General features: G+C 39.2%; 1 protein-coding gene across 2 annotated transcripts; it reads left to right on the plus strand.

The window, feature by feature from the left end:
• tacc3 (transforming, acidic coiled-coil containing protein 3) lies at positions 1-24,915 on the plus strand. 2 transcript variants are annotated; one of them, XM_077236551.1, is made up of 17 exons: positions 31-136; positions 689-805; positions 1,298-1,463; positions 4,413-4,540; positions 4,751-6,553; positions 7,770-7,836; positions 8,513-8,669; positions 8,762-8,823; positions 18,233-18,366; positions 18,545-18,626; positions 18,750-18,899; positions 18,973-19,040; positions 23,891-23,934; positions 24,009-24,169; positions 24,272-24,378; positions 24,490-24,610; positions 24,749-24,915. In XM_077236551.1, the coding sequence occupies exons 3-17, from the start codon at positions 1,299-1,301 to the stop codon at positions 24,818-24,820; spliced, it is 3,321 nt and encodes a 1,106-aa protein (XP_077092666.1). In that variant the 5' UTR covers positions 31-136; positions 689-805; position 1,298; the 3' UTR covers positions 24,821-24,915. The 2 variants fall into 2 exon arrangements, with proteins under 2 accessions (XP_077092667.1, XP_077092666.1); XM_077236552.1 differs by lacking the exon at positions 689-805 and having other exon boundaries at positions 1-136.
• Positions 24,916-26,038: the final 1,123 nt, after the last annotated feature.

Consider the following 26,038-nt stretch of genomic DNA (forward strand, 5'->3'; position numbering starts at 1 on the left):
GGCTGAGACTGCGTCGTTTAAATTTGAACCGTTTCAAACAGCGGAAAGTTATAGACTCACAGCATATCTGTGTGTCGCGCTGTCTTTCACTGAGAAGAAAACGGTTTTTGTTTTAAATTTGAGCAGTTTGAATAAGGTACGTATGTTAGGAAACCGTGTACACAGTTATATGATACCTATAATGAAATATTGAGCGATATTGAACAGTAAAATACGTTGCTAATTACAGTTTTGCCAGTGCTAAGTTACTAGGACGTTGGTAATTATCCGCATATGATATTATCGATCTAACAGTTAATTGACTTGCAGAGATCTTCACTCTTATTGTATTCACGAAATGTAATTATTTGGAAACTAATGGCAAGAAAATGTAATATCGGTTTGGAAAATACTATAAATAGTTTGATCTTTGTTTGAGATTTAGAGACATTGTATTTCAAATACAAACGTACGTATTTTGCTTTTTTATTGAAATGTATGGTTCTTAGTGTTATTTTGAATCAACCCTGTGTCATAACGTTACATTTGGGCACGTGGCTGTTAACTTTTAGTCTTAACGTTACTGGCTGTTCTTGTTTCGCTTCTTTATTGCTTTCATTTCGATTACTTGATCTAGGATATAGCTGTGTCCAGGTTAAAACCTGATAAAATGTTATTTATGATGGTGGGCTGTTTATAACCTGTCCAGGTAGGCTGTAGGAGAGAGAAGCTGTCAGAAGTGCCTGTCATTACAAAGCTGACAATTATATTGTCAGTCCTACATAGTTGAGCAGAATCCAGGGAAGGACAGATGAGGCCAAAATTGGTAATGCTTCTTTGAAAATTTTACCAGTCTCTTGTTCCTCCTTGTCATAAAAATCATGCCATCAAGGGATTGCCACAGTGTCTGGTAGACCATATGTCACTATAAGCTAAATCACAAGGCTGTGTTGCCATCAAAAAATGCTTATTTAACTGCTGGTTTTCTTCTGCTATATCATTTGACCACCTCTCTAAGGCATGATTCCTTCACAGATAAAGAACCACTTTGTTCCCTCAGCACATGGCTGAATTGCACCGGTTGATATTACATGCTTGGGTTGTTAGTCACTGTGGGTTAGTCTGATCTTTGTCCGATGCTCGAAAGAAATGCAACAGATTTGAGGTGTCTCGTGAGTATTAGTGTCTCTGGGTGTTGGGTGAGAAGGTCAGATGCCCGCCTCTGAGTTTTATCAGTAAAACCAGCTGTGAATGGTGCCCGCGGGCGTGGCTTTCCAAAACCCATGTTGTCATATTCTGTGTGTCTCTTGTCTTGCAGTATGAGTTCTGAGGTGCTGAAGGAGAATCAGGGAGCTGTATGGATGAATGGCAGTTCTGAAGACGCTTGTGACATTTTCGCATTGGAGCAGCCGACTGGCAGGCCCTCGATCCTGCGGCAGTCACAGGCTGACAACATCAGCAGGACTGCTCATAGAGGAGCAAAGGTGGGTTTTCCAAAGGTTTCCATTTGTGTCTTCTACCTTTTGTTTTGTGCAATAAATTCTGTTTTCTGTTTGAATATATATTAAAATTTAATTTATTCCTAAGATGGCAAAGCTGAACTTTCAGTAGTCATCATTACTCCTGTCTTTAGTGTCGAATGATCATTCTATATGCTGATTTGCTGCTCAAGAAACATTTCTTATTACTATCAATGTTGAAAACAGTTGTGTTTTATTTTAGTATGAATATGTTAGCCTTAAAGGGTTAGTTCACCCAAAAATGATAATTCTGTCAGTAATTACTCACCCTTATGTTGTTCCAACTAGGGTTGTGCCGATAGACGATAGTATCGTGTATCGTCGATAGTCTGAGATTTCGCCGATGGCAGATGCCTTTGACGATATCAATACGATAATTGGCTCGTTTTACCATGAACGTATTAAATTATTATTAGTAGTATTATCATAAAGCTAGTATTGTTATTAAAATAATATTAGGAACTACAATTAATTTGCCTTGCCTAAATTCATAACGACATCACCACATAGCCTAACACTTGCGACAACACCGACACGCGCGTATGAGGACTCCTCTAAGAGAATGTTTTAAAAACAGAATAAAAAACTAGGCCTACATCCCACATCAAAATTAAATTGCAAGGTGATCCATTAACAAATTGTCAAGAGTGCTTGTTTTAACAGATGCACGCATATCTTATACAGATCCAAGATGAAAACAGCATCGTTGTTCGTCAGTATTTTGTTTCCATAGCACATTAACAAAATGTTTAATGACACTAATAACACTAAAAACAATACAATTAAATATTTATGATAATAGTATCACTAAATTTATATAGACCAGTCTTTAGTTCACGAACACAGCACAACTCTGCCATCTGTGAAAATCAAAAGCAGCTTCAAACACTTGTTTAACAAGAAATATTATTCTAATTTTTTCACTGTCATCATATAGGTCCACAAGAGAAATATTAAGCCAGTAAATTAAGATAGTCGCTACACCGTTATATCTAACGCTGTCTCTGAGAGAACGCAGCGTTAATGCAGTAACAGATGCTGAAAACTCGATAAGTCCGTTTCTACTTTCACTTTCAGAGAATGAGCGCGTTTACATGCACGTTCGAACCCGATTATTCTGAATAAACTGACAATGCATGTGGTCATGTAAACGCATTAACCTGTTTTCCTTTATTGGAGTCAAGTCATAAGTTTAAGTATAAACCGATCGACTCAGCTAGATTTCTGCCCCTTTTACTCTGATTTCTCCCAGCATTTAAAAAACATTAACTCTCGTTCTTTGGGCTTATTGAAGTGCGCATATGTGAAGTGCATCCAGACAGAGAGAGCACTGGTGGGAGGACACTCTTTCTTGACCTTTGAAATGATTAAAACGTGTTTTCATCTCGTGCAGAAGTACAGTCAAAATGCTGCATCTGTAACGGCATGAGAGGATCATGTGTGTCCGTAAATTTCCCGCTGACATGTTGAAATACTCGAGTCAGATACAAAAATGATTAGGATCTTTTTTTTTACCTCACTGTACCGGGAAATAACCTGATCTAGCCTAGTAATAAACACTCCACCAAAAATATTCTCATATAAAATGAAGTAATAAAACAAGCAAATTAATGAGTAAATAATCAAGTTAATAATCAAATAAGTAAGCCCCGCCCCCTCACGATAATATCGTGTATCGCCGATCTCACAGGCTGAATGCATATCGCCCAACACTAGTTCCAACCCCGTAAGACTTTCGTTCATCTTCGGAACACAAATTAAGATATTTTTTGATGAAATCTGAGAGCTGGCTCACTCCTTCATAGGCTGCAAGGTATTTTCATCTGCCAGCCCAGAAAAGTTAGTAAAGACATCGTTAAAATAGTCCAAGTGACTACAGTGGCACAACCTTAAGTTTATCAAGCGACTAGAATACTTTTTGTTAGCAAAAAAAAACGACAAAAGTTAATGACTTTATTCAACTCTTCATTTTCTTCTGTGTGGGCCTCTGACTTGAGTTCACGAGAGCGCCACAACGCACGCGTGAGAACTGAGAAGATGATGCAGATGGGTCTTTATGTAGTGTTTAAAATGGTTCTAAAGTGTGCTTAAAATGGTTTTAAAGTGTGGATTTCCTGGATGTCTGAATCATGAGAAACCAACGAGAAAACGTAAAAGGGCCTTACCAATTCCACAAAATGAATGGCTTACCTTTCACACTTTCCCATCAAATGATCGTGAGTGCCATCTCAGTTCACGCGCAAGATGAACGAAAGTCTTACGGAGTATGAACAACATGAGGGTACTGACAGAATTTTCATTTTTGGGTGAACTAACCCTTTTAGGTTATGAATAAGCTGGTGTGTTCCTAAACCATGGCAAAATTCGCATTTAGGAGATCTAAGCATTCAAAACTTAAGTCTCCCACTTCCGGTAAAATGAATCACGGATATTTAGAACATCACCGTGGCGTGGACTTCTTCTCATCACATCTTCTGTCCAATCAAATGCTCTAGAATCTACAGCTTCCCTTTGCTATAAATACCACCTGGCCAAAGCGACCGGCTTTGACAAGTCATGGAGCAATATGGGTTGGAGATGTGTATTCGGTTGCTCAAACGCTCGAGTTTTATTTCATTTTCCAACTGTACGTTGGTTAAGAATGAAATGGCTAGAATTTATTCACACCTGTACTATTGAATCCAACGTATCATCAGCGCTCTGATTCGCTTCCATGGTGCTGTGATGTACGAATTGTAGTCTGTGAGGTAAACTAAACACAATTTGAAAAGGGGGAAGGGCCATTCAATATGACTTTTGTAATAGTGCTAAACTCTTTACTTCTTATTTAAGTTAAGCTTTTGTTGACCATGCATTGTCGGACATGTTACATAGTTTAGATTTACATGCCTAGTTCTTTGTTTTTTTGCATAGGTTTGTTTTCAAACTCCACGGCGAGACCCAGTCACAAAGAAAATCATGTCCCCGAGCCGCACCAGTAGGCCTGCCATCCAAGAGGGCAACACTAAAGCACTGGAGACTCACTCAGCCTCTACTGACCAGTGAGCAAATTACTTGCTGCTCAACTTGTTTAGGATTTAATTTTTATTTTATATTATTTAAGAAGAAGAATTTAACAAGGCATAATAATTTAACATCCAATTTAGTTCAGTGTCTTTATGAAATCATAAGCTGTAGCAGTCATTCATAATAATCTATTTAAATAAAAATTCCAATCCAATAACATGTAAAAATGAATTTGTGTTTTACAGGAGTTCATTGTTGAATAACACTTCCACCACACCGATTGAAATGCAGAGTAACTGCGGTGCCTACCCTGATGATGACATTCTTGTTCAGAGCAAAGGGGCCTATACCCTCGATCTCGACAATCCAGATGCCATCAACCCTTTCCAGGGGTCCAATAAAATGGCGAATTCACCTCCTAAGTTTTCTGCTTTGCCTGAGGCTTGGATATCAGAGCTTGTAGAGTCCGATACAACTGCAGCCCTTGTTTCTGCACCTCAGGCTGAGCTTCCAGAGGTGACCAACACTGCACTTGATGAGACTCTTCCTTTTATCTCATCAGTGAATAATTCCCTTTCAGAATGTTCTGCCAACATATCTTCAGCAGAGGGTACTGTCATTATCAAAACTGATAATGTTGAAAACAGCATCACCGAGACAGAGGAGACTGAAATGATTGACCCTGGCCCAGCGTCAAAGCAGATTCCTACTATGGAAGATCAGCTTGAGGCCCAGGATTTGCCACTTCCCCCCGCAGGATCGTACAACTTGGATTTTGACAATCTTGATTTGCTCAACCCATTCCAAACTGGTGGCTCTCAAATCCCAAACTCTCCTCTGATTGGCAAAGCATCAGCTGTTTCTGATCCACCCCTGCCAATCCAAGAAGCCAAGCAGGAATCAGAGATCTTAGTCCAGACCCCAGATGTCCCGCCCCTGCCAAGCCAAGAAGCCAAGCTGGAATCAGAGCCCTCAGTCCGGAGCCCAGATATCCCAAGCCAAGAAGCCAAGCAGGAGTCTGAGCTCCCAGTCCATAGCCCAGATGTCCCAAGCCAAGAAGCCAAGCAGGAATCTGAGCTCTCAGTCCATAGCCCAGATGTCCCAAGCCAAGAAGCCAAGCAGGAATCTGAGCTCTCAGTCCATAGCCCAGATGTCCCAAGCCAAGAAGCCAAGCAAGAATCTGAGCTCTCAGTCCATAGCCCAGATGTCCCAAGCCAAGAAGCCAAGCTGGAATCAGAGCTCTTAGTCCAGACCCCAGATATCCCACCCCTGCCAAACCATGAAGCCAAGCTGGAATCCAAGCTCTTAGTTCAGACCTCAGATGTCCCACCCCTGCCAAGCCAAGAAGCCAAGCTGGAATCAGAGCTCTTAGTCCAGACTCCAGATATCCCACCCATGCCAAACCATGAAGCCAAGCTGGAATCCAAGCTCTTAGTTCAGACCCCAGATGTCCCACCCCTGCCAAGCCAAGAAGCCAAGCTGGAATCAGAGCTCTTAGTCCAGACTCCAGATATCCCACCCCTGCCAAACCATGAAGCCAAGCTGGAATCCAAGCTCTTAGTTCAGACCCCAGATCTCCCACCCCTGCCAAGCCAAGAAGCCAAGCTGGAATCAGAGCTCTTAGTCCAGACCCCAGTTGTCCCAGCATCCTCCAATGCCTTGATGCCACCTAAGGAGAACCAGATGCTTCTAGAGTTTAATTTTGACGATGGAGCTGAAGTCAAGCGCAAACCTCCAAAACGCCTCGGGGTCAAAAGACCTGCAGGTGCAAAACCTGTGACCAAAAAAACAGTCACAGAGAAGAGAGAACCAGAACCCAAGAAGATGTCCCCCAAGAACCCAGAGGAGACAAAACCTGTGGATGTTCCTTCTGTTCAAGGTTCTTACGCCTTTGATTTTGACGACCCAAACTTTAACCCCTTTGGTACAAAGGCTGCAATGGGTAGTTCTCCACCACGTGGGATCCAGACCAGGCCAGTTTTGATGAAAGCACAATCTCCTCTTCAGCAGCCTGAGGCTCCTGCCCAGGATGATCAGCCTGAGAACCGGTACAGAAACTAGAGCTAGAAAAGAATGTATAAACACAACACATGTAATTTAAGAAAATAATTGTCTGAATCAGAAGTGTGCTTGTAGCTCAATTGTTGGTTTGATTCTCAGATAATGTGATTAAATGTATTCCCTAGGGGTAGGGGATAAAATCGATTCTTAGATGCATCGCAATGCGGACATGGACGATTCTGAATAGAATTACAAATGTCAAAAATCGATTTTTAAATGTTAATTGATAACGGAATGTTGACGTAACTCAAAAGGCACCTGGACAGTCTGTGGCGTGCAGCTGTGCAAATAACAGAGACACATGATGGTTGAGCGAGAAATCCGACTGGCACCCTCTGCAATAAAATCTTGCGCAACTTTGGCTTCTATGAAGTTGAAGGGAAAAAGGACCAGGACAAGAGCCACACTTTATGCAAGTAGGGTTCAAGACTGCAACCAAATGAGCGACGAGGTCTCACTGGTGCGACCACCAATTAATGCGTTAACTGGTGCGTTGTCCAATTAATAAGAGCTGCAACTTCTCTTACATACGAGAAACATCTAACGGAAATGAAACAAAAGTGAAACAAAACCGCACTATTCGTTTGAGCTGTGCAGAACGCTCACGCAGCGTGAGCTCAGAACAGGTTTACTGGTGGGCCGATCCCAATCACGCGTCACTATTACACAGCGCTAGGAGATCCAGCGAGAAAGCGTTTAAATTCACAGCAGAATTAATAACATCACAGCGAGATCTAATTGAAAGCATTCAAATTCTCCGCAGAATTCTGTTATAAACCACACGTCAGATCAAACAGCGCTGACGTGGAAACCAGGACAACCTTAAAAGCTTCCACCCAGCTTGGAAAAGGCAAAGCGAACAAACTCTATCAAAACATTTATTGCCAAATCACTTTTATTTGTTTAATTATTAAAATATATTGGAAGTAAATTAATTATGGATCATTATAAATACTTTGCTTTAAAAGTACAAAGTAGTCACACATTAAGAGGGAAAAAAATCTTTATAGAAAAAAAAGATGCATCGATAATCGTTTTATCACATCGCAGCCCTCTGAATCGTAATCGAATCGTGAAGTGCCTAGAGATTCCCACCCCTGGTATTCCCTGAATGCAATGACATGCTCTTTGGATAAAAGTATTTACCAAATGCATAAATTTAAACAATTTTTGAGCTCAGATTTTTCTTTTTTTCTCCTCCAGATCTCACCAAGCAGTTTCTGAAAGCAATAAAAACAGTGCAGAAACTGATCTTCCTGTCACCAAGCAGGTAACTGTGCCTTTCAATTTAAGAATTTTATGGCGCTTTTCCACTGCATGGTACGGTACGGCTCAGCTCGGCAAGGCTCACTTGTGGCGCTTTTCCACTGCATGGTACGGTTCGGCTCGCTTTAAATGGTACCACCTCTGTTTAGGTTCCACCGTACCGATACTAAAATGTGACGTGGAAGCACTGTAGATCACTGGTCAGATAGACAGAATCGTCACTACGAGCGTTATTGTATTTGCGAGACATCAAACCCGCTAGATTTAAATAGCCAGTAACAGCCTCCAATGTTTTAAAACTACTTGCTTGACTTGCTTGAAGAAAAAAAAACTTCCAAAAAAGAAATGGCTGAATCGTGGTCAGTGGACGAGAAGCGCAGACGTTCCTCTTGTTAGTTGCCGAGGAGCGGATAAACTATAACGATCAGTCATTATCCCACCCACTTTGAAGCTGTAATAACTGCAGTGGAAAAGCAACCGAGCTAAAGCGAACCGAGCCGAGTCGTACCACGCAGTGGAAAAGCGAAGCAAGCAGAAACATGCCGCGCCGAACCGTACTGAGCCGTACCGAGCCGTACCATCCAGTGGAAAAGCGTCATTAACAAAATCAGTCCGTTACCACAAGTTATGATCATGTTATTTAATAAAAAAATCATATTTTGCACTTATTCTCCTTGCAGGCAGAAAATATAGAGTCATCAACTGTGTCTCACACTTACATATCACAGAAGCCAGAGATCGTGGCGACACCTGAATCTTTATTGGATTTTCAGAACCAGACCTGTGATCTTGGTGTGGTGGCACCAAGTGAAGATGAATTTGTGCCAGGGGCATTGTGTGAGTAAACATGATTGCATGTTTTGAATGACACTGACTCATCAGGTGCAAGCTTTTAACATTGGGAGCAAAATGTTTGTTCTTTGTCTCAGTCATGCCAGGAGGAGATTTTGATGGGCAGATGGATTATCTGGAGCAGTTTGGGTCGAGCACTGTGAGTGTTTCTATTTATGAGCCTTTAAAAACTAATTCACTACTACTTTATTTAAGGAAATGCTGCACTTAATAGAGTGAAGCAATTAGGTTATAGAGGGTATGTGCGTGATGTCACTGTTGGCCAGTGTGACTGCGGTTACGCCCTTTGAGTGGCAAAAAGACTGAGTGGCAGCATTTGTTTTCAGCGTGAATGTCGCGAAAAACACACAAAAGGCATCTAAAACTAGGGATGCACCGATACCAGTATCTGTATCGGGCCCGATACTGAGTTCATGTACTTGTAAAAATTCTCCGATACCAACTACCAATACCAGGCAGCGTTTGTACACTTGTGTCCAGACAAAGAAACACTGACAACATAGAGTATAATGGGGACAAAAAAGAAGGCTGTCTATGAAGTAAATGTATCTTATTAGTAGAATATCAAACAAAATATAGTAGAGCTTCAGGATAATGGTTCAACTAGAGTTGGGGTACTCGAACTCGGACTCGAGTCCAATTTTGAATGAACTCGGACTTGTCACGCACTCGGATGAATTTGTACTCGGACTTGACTCGGATATTTTAGACTCGGAAAAATGTCCGAGTCCAGTCGAGTCCGGACACTAGAGGACACAATATTATTTAAAAACGAAACCAAACTACTTGTGTTGTTTCCGCGTTGAGCATTAGCCAATCACAGACATGTATATTAAGCGCATGAACACAGTGGCAAATCAGAGGCATTTTAGAGTCAAGATGCGGAGATTTCGCTTAAATGTTTGTTCAGAATCAGCACAAGGTTTATCCTTTCACAAATCCCCTCATAAACAAAGTCTTGACGCGATATCAATGAGAGATTCACTGTGCAGTGTGGACACTTCAGTGTTTATGACGAGAGTTTTAGGGAGAGTGCAGAACGCGATAAGTGATGGCTTAAAGGGAGCGCTATCGACAATCTAAATAATAGTTTTATTTTTCGTGCTTCTAGAGGACCGGTGGTTACGTTCACACTGTAAATTATAAAGAGTGATAAATGCATTTAAATCTGGGAGTGAATCCGCTAAATTTTTGTCCTGTGAGTCTTGAAATTGCGATGATTGACATAGTAACCACCATAGTAACATGAGAATGTGAGAACCATAGCAACATTTTGGGGTCTAATAATTTAATGATTTTTGTTACATTTACACTTTAGTCATAAGTTTACATACACCTTTCAAAATCTCCAAAATGGAATTTTTATTTATTTATTGATAAGGATCATAAAAACATTGTTTCTATTTATTACTGCACTGAAAAAGCTTTTTCACATAACAGATGTTTAATAGCCTAGTCCACAAGACAAAATACAAACACAAAATACAGGACAAATTACTTGATTGTAATAGAGCTGCACGATTATGACAAATCATAATTGCCGATTATTCCCTTGAAATTGTAATTGCGATTATTAATTATGATTATCACAATTTACATTGAATATATATAGGCATATTATAATAAATGTTTACACAAAAATTGTAATCACATCAATGTGAGAATTATCAGTGTTGCCTTTTAATGTGGCACAGCTAGTAGTTCAAAATATTCTTGCCTTTCAGTTTGGTTATTTTATGCATGTAGTTACAGACAGTCATGTCAGAACTTAATGTATATTAATTTAAACTTTTACTTGTTATACACATAACTTGCCCTTTACTTAACATACACATAAATTGTAAGAATGACTCATAGTAAAGACTAGAAAAACATTAGGACTATGCTAAAGCAATTAAATAGCAGTCCCAAACTAGTTTTTGTTAATACAATGTTGATATGAGCCACCACAGTCATTTAATAATATAAAAAATAACACAAACTGAAAATAAAGTTGCATTTTTGGGTTATGGAAACGACAGTTACCATGGTAAATGCACAATACTAACAAGAACTGTTAATGAAACAGCTCCTGGTGAATAGAAAGAAAATCATACCTGTATGCAAATCCTTCTCAACTAACACGTGATTTATTGGAATTTTACTTTTATTTCGCGACTTAATTTACATTGTAACGACGTTGCATGCTCGTAGTTTCTTTTGCACTTTATACAGTGAAGCGATACACAGCACGCGCCGCCGCATTTCCGCGTGCAATTGAAGAGTGCGCGCTACGAGCACAGTATAACGGGACAGGACAGTAAAGTCCGTTTTTCTGAGGTGAAATACTTTTTGAGCGTACACTTACGTCACTGCCTGGTATGTCATATTGTGCTGGGTTTTCTGAAGTAGTCGTGATTCACCTCTCATAAGATAATTATGCTCTAAACACACACACGCAGAGTGGATTTTCTTTTGTAATTTTCGTGGCTTTGAACGATTACGTAATCGTGGCATCCGTAATCGTAATCGCAATTGGAAATTCGATTAATTGTGCACCCCTAGATTGTAAATATCATTACCTGACACACAATATTACAATCAAGTAATTTATCTTGTATTTTGTGTTTGTATCCACAACTGTTTTTTTTGGTTTTCTTGTTTTTTTTGTAATGGTGGTTCATGAGGAAACATCCTCCAGCTCCTGCACATTCTTTGCTTTTCCAGCATCTTCTGCATATTGGACTCCTTACTAGCAGTGACTATGATTGTGAGATCCATCTTTTCGCACTGGTGACAACTGAGGGACTCAAACACAACTATCACAAACCCTGCAAACACTTAAGAGTTGCTCAAGAAGTCCATTAAGGATGAAACTGGATGTAAATTCTTATTTTGTTGAAAAATTATATTAATTTAGTCTGCTCTTCAGAGGCTAAAAAATATATTAGCATGTTAAGAGCTCAGTGTTGAGACCTTTCGCCGGAATTTGATTGACAGGCGATCTGACCAATCATAATGCAGATACTGCCATTTTTGTCCGACAAACAAACCAAATCAGTTAGTAGATTAAAGTCACTGGACTTGAACTTGAAAAATGGTGTGTATTGATATCTTTTTGCAGTTCTGATTTTCATTCGTTTAATTTGTGCTATAACTAGAAGAGATTATCAGTTCATGTACTGCTTGAACGGAGGCCTACACATTAAAGCACCACAAAACAGGATTTATTGTTTGAATTTCATAATTATAAAAATGTAAAAGATGAGACTTTATTTCATCCCAAAAGTAGGCTGCTCTGTCTTGTATGTTGGCGCATATTCAGTGTCCTCTTTGCTCCGCAATATATTTTTCACTGTGTGAGAACATTTGGAGTGAGAGCGGAACGGCTTGTCGGACGTAGCAACAGTAACTAAGAGGGGCGGGTCTTTGTGAAAGGTCAATTTCAAATCATTTAAATCTTTGTGGACTCGGACTCGGATGTTAAGGACTCGGACTCAAGTCCGACTCGGCCCTCTTTGGACTCAGACTCGATTGTTAAGGACTTGGACTTGACTCGGACTCGACAAAGGTGGACTCGGACCCAACACTAGGTTCAACTGAATATCACGATTATTTTGCACAATTATAATCACGATAATTAATCACGATTATTGTCATTTGAGGAATTACAGAGAAAGAGACTTATATATAATTTGCATAATTATCAAAAGTGGTAATGTAATAGGCCTAACGGCCATTTCGTGCGTTCTTTACCAACCCACACTTCACCTAAAAGGCCTGTAGGTGGCAAGTCAATACAAAATGCATGGTTTACCTTAGATGATGCATGGTTTAGATTGTGTTGTGTCTTCACATTAGATCTTCTAAGCGACAATTCGGTTGCTAATGAGACAAACTACAGATCCAGATCGCTCTGCAAATTCATACTGCAAAGAACGATAGCCTACTTGTTGATAGACACTTATAACTGTCAGTGGCTGTCGTTTTCAACTGATTTACATCATGAAAACTGGTAAAACCTTAAACTTCAAAATATAGAACAGTGAAGCTCCTCATTTCCAATAATTCAAAATTATTGTTCATTTAATTCTGCAAAAATAATCCTAAACAATAAGGTGGAGATCCATGTTTTGATTTTTTTTTCCAAATAAATCGCTGAAGGTTTGATTGGCAGATTTAGTCACACAAACCGGACAAGTGGCTTGTGAAGAAACAGACTGGCTGAATGAGCATGTAAGCAGAATATCGCTGTGGAGATCGCTAAACTCCCGTGCATGTTTGTTTTCAGATCATCAGTTCTTTTCCCTCGGTGTATAGCGAGCGTGCGGAAGGTTATATACTCCAGTATATAGTCCACAACAACAGTTGATTATGAAATGGCGCTCTTCCCCTGCATGGTACGGTACGGCACGCTTTGGCGCTTTTCCACTGCATGGTACGGCACGGCTCACTTGTGGCGCTTTTCCACTGCATGGTACGGTACGGTATGGCTCGCTTCAGCTCGCTTTAAATGGTACCACCTCTGTTGAGGTTCCAAGCGTACCGTACCGATACTAAAATGTGACGTGGAAGCACTGTAGATCACTGATTGGTCAGACAGACAGAATCGTCACTACCAGCGTCATTGTATTTGCAAGATATCAAACCCACTAGATTTAAATAGCCAGTAACAGCCTCCAATGTTTTAAAACTACTTGCTTGACTTGCTTGAAGAAAAAAAACTTCCAAAAAAGAAATGGCTGAATCGTGGTCAGTGGACGAGAAGCGCAGACGTTCCTCTTGTTATTTGCCGAGGAGCGGATAAACTATAACGATCAGTCATTATCCCACCCACTTTGAAGCGGTACTAACTGCAGTGGAAAAGCAACCGAACTAAAGCGAACCGAGCTGTGCCGCGCCGGGCCGAGTCGTACCACGCAGTGGAAAAGCGAAGCGAGCCGAGCCGTACCATGCAGTGGAAAAGCGCCAAAAGACTTCCACCCTTTATTCAAACACTACAAAAAAAAATAAAAATACAGGCAGGCAGGCTACTTCAGTAGGCTACTTAAAGCTACCAAGAGGTTTAAAGTTAATCATTAACAAGCTTTAAAATTACCCATTGATCCGTGTACTTTTGCGTCCATTCGTTTTTCCTTTTTAACCATTAAAACGAAAAATGAACGGTTGTTGTATTTTCAAAACGCAAAGTTGAATACCAACATTTTAATTTGACCTGTTCAACTGTATGCACACCAAAAGCTGCACAAAAAATATTGACGTAAGTTATATATAAATAAGTTATTTTCTGTATGACCAGAAATGATAGAGTATTTTAAGTTGTTTCCACTGTTGAAAGGAAACCGGAAGTGTTTCGCGCCCACGCTCTGTGCCATGCAGTGCGCGCTCCACACTCTGCACAAACCCTTGCTTGGATGCGTCAAAATCTTGTGTAGCCTACAGTTTACAGCCTACGGTTTATAAACTGAGGAGACGGATTGCAAAACCGTGTTTATAGTACACCAAAGGTAGTGGGATGGAGTGTCTGTTGTGAAACCCAAAACCATTTTTTGCCCGCAAAATAGATTGCAAAACCGCCCAATATGCAGGCTGCGCCGCTTAACTGGATGTCGCAGCAAGGGAAATGCTATTCAAGCATTGTTGGATAGGTATCGGATCATATTTTTTTCTCCCCTCCGATCTAGCGTTCTGGGCCAGTATCGGCACGATACCGATGCTGTGGATCGGGACATCCCTAGACTTAACCATAAACACAAGACACACCATATAAATGGCTTTTAATTGGTTTATTTTGTTTGTAAACATATTCTTTAGTTCTTTACATCGATCAATTTCTTACTTTCACATTTAAAAGATTCCATGAGGTTAACTTGTACCCTACCTGGTCAGTCTGCAAAAATAACGATCAACATGCTTGTTTGCTTTGCGGCTCCTTTAAATAAAGTTTAAAAAAAGACCAAGCATTCGCCTGGAAAAAATATAAGTAGATTCTTTATTTCACCTGCTCAAAAGAGCCATAGTGAAGTAGGATCAGGGTGTTGGAGAAATTGTAATTCAGAAGTAGCAAATCACCACCACATATTCTGGGCGTGTCCAGTTATCCACTTATTTTGGAAGGATGTTCACAGGACTGTAGAGGCTATATTAAGGATAAAAATTCCATTCCAATGGTATACCTTCTTTCTGGGAAATCTGAATTTATAAGAAACCGATTATATATACCCCTGGAGAATATTCCTGGTGGCAGCTAAAAAGGCTCTCACTCGTAAATGGCTCCAACCTACCACACCCACTATAGAAGACTGGAAAGCAATTGTTAGTGAAACATATAGGATGGAAATCCTTACCTTTTCTTTGAGATTAAAAAAACAAAAAGGGGCTCTGTTTTGGAAGAAATGGAAGGAATTTGTTGGAAATTGAGTAATTATATAACAGATGTTATCATAAGTCTATTATTGGAAATATAACAATAATGATGCAAAGGTGCCACTAGACTGCACTGTACCCCATTTTTGTTTTGTTTTTTCTGTTTGCTATTGTTTGTTTTTGGGTTCTTTTTTGTTCTGTTTTTATATTATACAGAAATGGACATTTATGTATGTATGTAAATATATATATATATACAGTATATATTCTTTTGTTTGTAATTAAAAAAATACAAAGAAAAAAAAAGCATTCGATCAACATCAGAGCGTCCACAAATCTTTCTACGGCGTCATTGGCAGGGTGGCGAGAGCGAATTTTGCCGTTCTCGCCGGCGGTGGTGCGAACGCACAGTTTAACCTGCTGCTGTGTTTTAATGTCAATCAAACAAAGGTCAAATAAATTACTCACTACTCTTGACTAAATAGGCTATCTTTTGTAACTTTACAAAAAGATGTATGCATATTCATTACTGAATAAATTAAATGGTGTTTTTTCCACATTTGATTTATTACTGTAGTTTTTGTTGTAGTATCAAAATTGGAATAAAGAATTGATATTTCACTGTGTCCAAATATTTGTACCACTGACCCAATCCTCAGCACTGAGCCTTGCTGGACCAGTTCTTAATATGTACTGTAGTATTAAATGAAAGATAAAATATGATGGAGCAATAGAATGAAGAGTGAAAGTAACAGAAGCTCATACAATGCATTTTATCAGGCTTAATTAAGCATCAAAATAACTGAAGGAAATATTTATTTGATGAACAAATTAAGCCAACTAATATTATTTATATTTTTTTGGTTTCTCTGCCAATACATTTAAAAATTACAAATGCAGTGAAAATACAGGTATCGGTTAAACTGTATTGGTATCGGCGACGAGTACCAAAAATGAAAGAATCGGACTCGTTCTGGAAAAAGTGGTATCAATGCATCCCTATTTAAAACGGGAAGGAGCTTTGCGATTGACTGTACATCTAGTTTTGACTAGAAATCTGAGGTATATTTTTACCGACTACCGAAAGCTACAGAACAGAGAAGCAAATGTATCTCTGCAATTCATAGAAACAACTGGACTCTAGGCAGCGAAAGGTGGATTTGCAGTTATTTTGTGTCCATATGCTGAATTTAGGGGGAAAATCATACCCTATATATTGTATTGACAACTCAATTAAATATTTCCCATCGTATACTTTGCATAATTGGATGTTTTTAAATAAACACTGTCAAAAAACTTTACAAGTTTTAGTGCTGGGTGATATGATAATAGGTCTATATATAGTAGTCAACATTTGAAGCGGATCAAAAAAGTTCATCAAAGTTGTCCTAAGACAAGAACGGGTATAGTTAAAAATTCATGTATAGCTTTGATTCACTTCAAATGTTGACTACTGTATAACATTGTTATACATGATCTGAATTTAGACCTACCTATCTTGTATTTATATAAAGCTTTCACAGGCAAATTTGCTTTGTTTTTCACTGGCGTCGAAATCAGGCACACATAAATGTCAGGAAACGCGTTTCTTGGCTGCATGTCAATATCATAGACTGTAAAAAAATATGGAAGTAGTGTCCATGACGTCACCCGTAAGTTTCTGAAAAGCGTTTTCGAAGCCTAAAGTGGGCGGAGTTGCTCGTCGCCATCTTGGAAGCGCGTCACAGTGCGTCACTCCCGGATAAACGAAAAATGGGCAAAAAGGTGGGACGTGGGTGGAGTTGAGGTGCCTGGATGCAGAAACTACGCCCGCCTAGCTCGACGTGATCGAGTTTGCTCAGGCTAAGCTAATGTGCTACTGGCCTCGCGCTAAAGTGACAGCTGACTTGAAGTAGACCTAAAGCCAATAGTTAAAGTTCATGTTTTTGCCCTTTGAAATACTATATAATAGTTAAAAGACATAACTAACTGTGTATTGTGATGCATTATTATTCTCATGCAGTAACTTACAATATTTGCTCTGAGCGTGTGTGTGAGTGTGACAGTGATTCATGCGCATACATGTCAGTCAGCGCGGCACCGCACGTCAAGTTCGTAGAGAGCTTTATTCAGTCCATTTTCAATTCTGATAGATATTACCTAAGAAGTTCAAGTAATGCACTAGAAATCCGCGCTCATTTAAGGGACGAAGAGAAAGCACTGACACCTGCAGGATTTCATCTGACGGTACTTTTTATTGAACACTAAAAAGTTAAATAAGCATACTATAGTATACCTGCTCCGTAAGATCAACGGTACAGCAGAACGAGTGTGGCCTCTAGATCTTAGACGTTTTTAAATCTGAACTCCAAAAAGCAATGATATTGTCAGACATCCATGAGGGCATGTTCACAGAGGAAAACAACTGAAGAACAGCGCTGGTTGTTCTCTCGATACTCGACAACGACGGAATCCAACGGCGTGGGCGAAGGTATAAGGGCGGCGTGTAATAAACTGTATGAAATAATCCGAAAAAAAGTACAAACAAGGCAGAGATGACAAGTTCAGCTGCTGGAATCAGCTGAGGTGACATGATGGCTAACAGAGCAGACAAAAGGCTAGTAACAGCAGCGGCAATCCACCTGTCACTCAAGTGGCCATACCCTTGATTATGCAGCATTTTAAGGCTTAATATAATTTAAACGGATGAGTTCTAAAAAAAAAATCACCCCCCTCACAGTTGTCATGAAGGGCAAAATTAGCTGTATAGACCAAAACAACTTAGGACACCAGGCTGTAAACATATTTTTTCTGCGGTAAAGTTGGGTATTTTAACATGGGGGAGATACAGATTTAATTCACTTTTGCTGCCAGCCTCATGCGGCCAGGCCATGAATTGCAGTTTAATTCACTTCCGTGTTGGTTTCAAGAGAGAGAGACAGGGAGGTTGCCGCTTGGTCAATATCCATGGATCACTGGATCTTTGGTAAGTTGTAAGAAACACTATATCGAATGTTTAAACCTTTAGTTTAAACTGATAATCGATTGCTTTTGCAGTTTCCCCCTATTAAATCCAGTCATGCAGCAGACTCTTTTGCCACTCAGTCTGGCTGAGGGGGCGTGTTCCGGCGGGAAAATGACGTCAATGCATGCCCTCTATTAAGCAACATTTCAGATTTTCAGTGCTTCACAGAAACTCTTTTTTTTTTTTTTTTTTTTTTTAGTTTAAGGACTCAGCTTTGCGGAAACAGTCACTATATTTGAAGTTTGACCCACTGTTGAAGGAGAGTCCAAAGAAAATTGTGGTGGACGGTGGCAACTCTGGATTCAGCCTGCCACGGCCTTCTCTTGCCATCAGGTCAGTATTCTCCACAAACACAATGAACTAAATTCAAATGTTTCCTAATTTTCAAACCTCTTTTGAAATTTTATTGAAAATATTACAAATTGCCTCAATGCAACAGATCTGATCTACATTGTGATCAAAATCCAGAGTGTACACATGAATGATCATGTAAACTTATTTTGTGTGTTAGGATGATGGAGGCTGCAAAGTCTGAAGTAAAGCAGAAATCTCACTATGACAGTATGAAACTGCTGGATGATCTGCCTCCACCAGTAAGACAACACAAAATGCCATAATCCTTGGTTTTGTAACATTGTCACTATATTACTAGGCACTGAAAAAGGCATTTTCCTTTGCACACTGGAGCCAATTTAACCATGTCCATTCCTCTTCAGGCAGTGGAAACTGTGGTACCAGATCCGACTGTTCTGGACTTACTGGTTCACACCTTAAAACAGCCAGTGAAGACTGAGGACTCCATCATAGAGGTTCTGAAGTATAGTCAGAGAGACATGGATGCTATACTACAGAAAGCAGACAGAAATGTCAGTTCCCACACAAGATTATGAGCACATGTGTCTCATTGGCCTCTCTAATGCTTTGTTTCTCTTTTCTTAGGCGGCAAAACGACAAAAAGAGATGCAGACTCAGATTGAGACATTGAGTCTGGAGAATCAACACATGTTGTAAGTCCTATTAAGAAAAACACTTTCACATAGGGGTTAGCATGATCATTGCCTTTCAGGATTGGAAAAGTGATGGAAATATCTAGAACGAATATTTAGTCAAATTGATCTCCCTCTTGTGATGTTTGAATTGTGAACAAGTTGTTCTTTGAGCTTGTTCTTTTAAATTTGATTCTCAAATAAGTAGGGCTGTGTATTGAGTTTGATACTTTTTAGGCACCGGACAAATTGCCTCTACTATAGAGTATCAAAAAAATCTCTTGTCGTTCGGTACCAAATTTCGATACCCAAGGGGTTAATCTTGTCAATGTCATTTAGCCAATAAGCATGCAGCATGGCTAGACAAAGGGGAGCTGGTGCACTGCTGGTATCCCTTGAATCCTCTGGTGCTCTTGAAAGGGTTAATTGTTCATAAAAAAGAATTGGAAATAATCCAAGTCCAGGCACTCAGTAGGATGCAAAAGTTAAAAAGCCTTTATTATTTTAAGGGTTAAAACACCAACGCGTATCGGCCCACTGGCCTTCATCAGGGTGTTGGTAACAAACAGACAGAATCAAGTCATATTTATAGTTGCATTGATTTCAGGTGTGCTACTCTAGCACTTGCAACACAATTTCTTGGCCACTAGAGGCAATAGTTAAGGTAATGTCTAATGCCAGAGTTTAAACCATACAAATGCAAGAACAAATGAGAGATCTCCAAGTGGAAAAATAGGAGTGACACCACTACAAACATCCAGTGTACTCCACACAATATGAACCACAAGTCAATAAATATAAATAAGCTAGTTACACACACATAATGATTCTTAATTCATAGTCAAGATGGTTCTAAAACAACATGAATAGTGTACAAAAATGGCAATTGGGTCTATTACATTCAAAAACTAGTCATCATTTACAAACAGCCATACTCTGTCAATATTGAGACACAACAGTTACAAAAAGGGTCAAAGGTCAACATCTTCATTGAGACCTGGATCACTAGTGGCCCTCAAGGAATAGATCCAATATGTCTCCCTTTTTTTTAAGCTGTTTAATTATATGCCCTTCCCTGGCATCAAGGCGAATAGCCTCAATGCCCACTACTCGAAAGGTTGAATCCCTCCCATGTTTTGCGTCTATACAGGTGCTGGTCATATAATTAGAATATCATCAAAAAGTTAATTTATTTCAGTAATTCCATTAAAGTCAAATTTGGATATTATATTCATTACACACAGACTGATATATTTCAAGTGTTCATTCCTTTTAATTTTGATGATTATAACTGACAACTAATGAAAACCCCGAAACCAGTATTTCAGAAAATTAGAATATTGTGAAAAGGTTCAATATTGAAAACACCTGGTGCCACACTCTAATCAGCTAATTAACTCAAAACACCTGCAAAGGCCTTTAAATGGTCTCTGTCTAGTTTTGTAGGCTACACAATCATGGGGAAGACTGCTGATTTTACAGCTGTCCAAAAGACGACAATTGACATCTTGCACAAGGAGGGCAAGACACAAAAGGTCATTGCTAAAGAGGCTGGCTGTTCACAGAGCTCTGTGTCCAAGCACATTAAAAGAGAGGTGAGGGAAGGAAAAGATGTGGTAGAAAAAAAAGTTTACAAGCAATGGGGATAACCGCAACCTGGAGAGGATTGTGAAACAAAACCCATTCAAAAATGTGATGGGAGATTCACAAAGAGTGGACTGCAGCTGGAGTCAGTGCTTCAAGAACCACCACGCACAGACGTATGCAAGACATGGTTTCAGCTGTCGCATTCCTTGTGTCAAGCCACTCTTGAACAAGACACAGTGTCAGAAGCGTCTCGCCTGGGCTAAAGACAAAAAGGACTGGACTGCTGCTGAGTGGTCCAAAGTTATGTTCTCTGATGAAAGTAAATTTTGCATTTCCTTTGGAAATCAAGGTCCCAGAGTCTGGAGAAAGAGCACAGAATCCACGTTGCTTGAAGTCCAGTGTAAAGTTTCCACAGTCAGTAATGGTTTGTGGTCCCATGTCATCTGCTGGTGTTGGCGCACTGTATTTTCTGAGGTCCAAGGTCAACGCAGCCGTCTACCAGGAAGTTTTAGAGCACTTCATGCTTCCTGCTGCTGACCAACTTTATTGAGATGCAGATTTCATTTTCCAAAAGGACTTGGCACCTGCACACAGCTACCATGGTATCCCTGTTCTTAATTGGCCAGCAAACTCGCCTGACCTTAACCCTATAGAAAATCTATGGGGTTTGTGAACAGGTATGCCAGACCCAACAATGCAGAAGAGCTGAAGGCCACTATCAGAGCAACCTGGGCTCTCATAACACCTGAGCAGTGCCACAGACTGATCGACTCCATGCCACGCCACATTGCTGCAATAATTCAGGCAAAAGGAGCCCCAACTAAGTATTGAGTGCTGTACATGCTAATACTTTTCATGTTCATACTTTTCAGTTGGTCAACATTTCTAAAAATCTTAAGTAATATTCTAATTTTCGGAGATACTGAATTAGGGATTTTCATTAGTTGTCAGTTTTAATCATCACAATTAAATGAAATAAACATTTGAAATATATCAGTCTGTGTGTAATGAATGAATATAATATCCAAATTTCACTTTTTGAATGGAATTACTGAAATAAATCAACTTTTTGATATTCTAATTATATGACCACCATCCGTATAATGTTTGGCCATTGGATAGTTCATGTTTCCAGTCCGGATGGCATACCTATGCTCAGCTACCCTGTCTCTTAGTCTCCTTTTAGTGAGGCCTACGTAATAACAGCCACAAGTACACTCTAATCGATAGACAACATGGGTAGTATTGCAATTTATAAAACTGTAAACTGAGGCTTATTACTGAAAACATCAATAAATGTGTCGGTTTGAGCCATATTCTCAAGGAAAGGGGGTTGACGAAGCCAAGTTTCACGTTTAGGAACAGGGAGGTAACTTCTTACAAACTTGTCTTTAATTGTAGGGGCCCCCCCTAAAGCTGATCCCAGGGGGTTACGTGAATATTTCCCGTAAAGTCGGGTCACATTCAGTAATGTTCCAGTTTTTCTTTATAATGCATTTAATCTGGACAGCATCCTTGCTGTAATGAGTGACAAAATAGGGTTTCTGAGTTGATACTCTTTTGGGTCTAGACTTAAGCAGGCTCTTCCTTTCAAGTGATTGTGCTCTATTATGAGCTTGAACGAGAGTTTGGGTTTGATATCCTCTGTCAAAAACGTTGCTGCATATCCATAGATTGATTTTGGAAGTCTTGATTTGTATCAAATATACACCTTAGTAGGGCTGTGCAATTAATCGAATTACAATTTAAATTTCGATTTTGGCTCCCAACGATCTCCAAAATAGTACAATCGAGTAAAAACGATTATTTTGCCATGTTCTGTTTTGCAAGAACACTCTTATTTTGTCTTGTGTTCTAAATGACTCGCGCACGCGCACATCCGTCCCTCCCGAAGCCATGAACTCTCTCAGCCTATACAGTCATAAATTGCAAGCACAATAAACTTCACAATAACAATTGGCTAATTTAATATAGACTGGAGTAATACCATAGACGTCTCTCGAGCTGTTGTGATCTCTTTCTGGTCGATTACTGTAGCGCCTCAGTTCAAGCAAACGGCAAGTTCTTTTTCTGAGCCTGTGAACATCATCAACACCTGATGAATCACATCATCAATCTATCTACCCCACCACAAGACTTTAACTTTAAAAGGGTCATCTTGGGAGAATATATATACCGTTCATCCCACAAGCCTAAAAACCGATTGGCATAATTGGGAGCAAAACAGGCGCCCATTGCAGTTGCCCTTTTCTTGGCTCTGGCAAGGCATTAAGGAAAAACCCAAATTTACACCAGTTATGCCCAGAGACATGGCTCACACATGAGGCTGTAGTGTGTAGGCGTCCCAACCACCATAGATGTAAAAGATGTGGAAAAGATCAAAAGTGTAGCACATTTCACCAGGCTCGATGCCAACAGCACACAATGTAATATTTGCGACAAGATAATTACTGCCATAAAAGGGCAACACGAAGCACTTAACAGTGCATGGAATAAACTTTAGAGCAGAAAGTTGCTCAGTCTTCGACTGTAAGAACTGGAGCGCTTCACAAATTAACCGAAACTCAGTGTATAGGCTACTTGCCTCACAGACATGAGAAATGGGCATATTAGAAAGCTTGAAATGCCTTCTTTCAAACAAACCAATTGGAATCGAAAACAAATAATCTGATTATGTAATCCCAATGAAAGGTGCATTTCTATCGGCGCGAACACGTTCACTACTGCGGAGAAGACGAGTCAGCAATGTCAACTTCATCTTTGCAGCCAACACTGACTCAGAAGACAGTAGTTTATTAATAAACAATTAAAACGTCTCATTGCGCCAATGATTATGAATGTGTCTGGGGAAAAATAGCAAGGCATATATTCCGCCCCCCAGTGGCCTTTATGAGTCATTAAGTCTGTAAAAAGTCAACAAACAGAAAAAATAAAACCAAAGTTTTTTTTTAGGTAATATGTAATGTAATCTTGTTCAAACAGATTTCATAAAATTGGTATTGAAAAAAAGTATCGTTCAGGAACCGGTATCGAAGTTAAGGTATCGATATCAAATTTTTTTAACTATACCCAGCCCTACAAATAAGTAAATTTAAAGAAAAGGCACCAAGGAATGATTTGCTTACAATTCAAACATCTCAAGAGCAAGATAATGATTCAAAGTGTTTTTAAAAAAGACTTTTCCAGTCAGTTGGGATTACTGAATCAATGAAAAAGTGTGAAATCCATAATGAATAATTGACATTTGAACAGTGCACCAATCACTCTCTTCCTCCTCTTCTCAGGTTCATAGTGTCAGAATTTGAGGCCACCATCACTCAAATCACAGGTGTGACCAGATTTTTTGATTAAGTACATTATTTTTAGGGAGTATGTTGGATATTAAAACATCTGTGTTTACAGATGAGCATAAACAGAAGGAAGACTTGGCTAAAATTGAGTTGGAGCGAGTCCTTCAGGAAAAAGATCAGCTGTCTAAAGATTTGAATGATTTGGAGCAATCCTTCTCCGCTGTTGTCAAACGTCTTGACAGATGCAAGGAAGTTATTGAGGGATTCAAAAAGGTACACTTTGAGAGTTCTGCAACAAGACTAGCAAATGAATCCCAAATCAAGATGTTATTTTAATGTATAACGGTCATTTTTTTGTTTTCTTCTGTCCTATAGAATGAGGAGACGCTGAAGCAGTACGCTCAGAACTGCATGGACAGACTGCAGAAAGAGGAAAAGCGTTATCAAGCTCTGAAGGCCCATGCTGAGGAGAAACTAGATCAGTATGTGCTCTTCAAACTGTCTGAAATATGTCCTTTCTTATGAACGTAATAGTACAGTAAACCTATATCGATTAATATGGCTAAAAAGTCTCACCAATGCCACTGTTTCAGAGCAAATAAGGCCATATCTGAGGTTCGCAGTAAACAGGGCGCAGAGGTGGCAACGCTGCAGGTGCAGCTCAAGAGAGAACAGCTGAAAGTTCAGTCCCTAGAGAAGGATCTGGGACAAAAGGTACATGAGTGCGTACAAGGGATGTCACCCTTGCAGTGGTGGTACAGCAGATTCTTATGGGTGAATGGCTGAATTACTTGGTTTGTTTAACATCTTTATTGCCTTTTTTGTTGACATTTTTCTATTTTCTATTCTCAGGCTAAAGAAGTCAAAGATGTCTCAGATCTGTGTGATGAGCTGCTGCTTAAAGTGCAAAAGCATGGTTTTTAATGCACTTTGCCCTTGTGTTCATTATTTGTGTTGGTTCGTTATTTGTATTTGTTGTAAGGATGTTTAATAAATAATAAAAAGAATGAAAGTACAAACCTTTGTTTTTGACTATTAATATTGGCCTTGTTAGAGCTGTTGGCTCATGAGGACCCAGGTTCAAGTTCACATCCTACTTCCTCACACTACTGCATTGTCTAAAATATACTGCCATATAAAATTGTATGTCAACGCTTAAATCTGTTAATGATTGTGGTAACAGACAGGATAGGTTAAAAGCAGCTAAAAGTGCTATATATCCTTAAGTCTATTTTTAACTGAAGTTACTTCCATGTAACATTGGAAGGTTTTTTTAAATGACCGATTCAAGAGTACTTCATACCACTTCCTCATTGTTTTGTATTTTTCTCAATCTATGAGTCACATTTTACTTAGTTATTCCCGGCTTAGCTTTTCTTTTTTGTTAACAAAATAATTGTATTTTAATTGCACTCAAAAAGCAATTTAAAGAAGGCTTTCTATTTATGTTACAGAAGTCCTAAACACCACAGCATGGAATACATTTACACAATATTTTGTGTATTTATAAAATGTATATTTAATGCCATCAATCAATAAATGTTTTATTAATTGCACATTGTTTAATGACATCTTTTATTTAAATGAAAGGCATCACTGATACCAAAACCACTGTCTCCTGAAACTGATTTTTTCGTTCTCAATTTTAACCCATTAATTATAGGCATACAGCATTACAGTATACTTGAAAGCTATTCTTTAAAAAAACAAAAACATTAATTAGGCTTTAAAAAATATAACTTAATTTTGAACTTAAAACAATCTTCACATAAACCCATTACTGTAGTGCTTTAAGATTTTTAGGTAGGTCTAACAGGTAGGGTATATAGAGTAATTAAAGATTACAAACACTTCAGTTTTCACTGCATAAATTATAAATGAAATCTAGAGTAATCCTACTTTAAGATTTAAAAGCAGTGAATGATTTTGTTGTGTGATTAACATTATGACTGACATCACCGCAGAGGTTTATTAGGAAGCTGTCATTTTAAGACCGGATTCCCATGACTCGGATCTGACATCCTATATTTTCACCCTAACTGTTTACGTACGTTCTAGACTTAGTTTAATTGTGCTTGCAAGGATAACATTAATGCGTTAATTTTGACAGCAGCACTAATATGTAGAATAAAAAAAATTCTT

This window comes from Siphateles boraxobius, unplaced genomic scaffold, assembly GCF_051911475.1.
Source record: "Siphateles boraxobius isolate OS27281-9 unplaced genomic scaffold, OSU_SipBor_1 20, whole genome shotgun sequence".
Classification (NCBI taxonomy): Eukaryota; Metazoa; Chordata; class Actinopteri; order Cypriniformes; family Leuciscidae; genus Siphateles; species Siphateles boraxobius.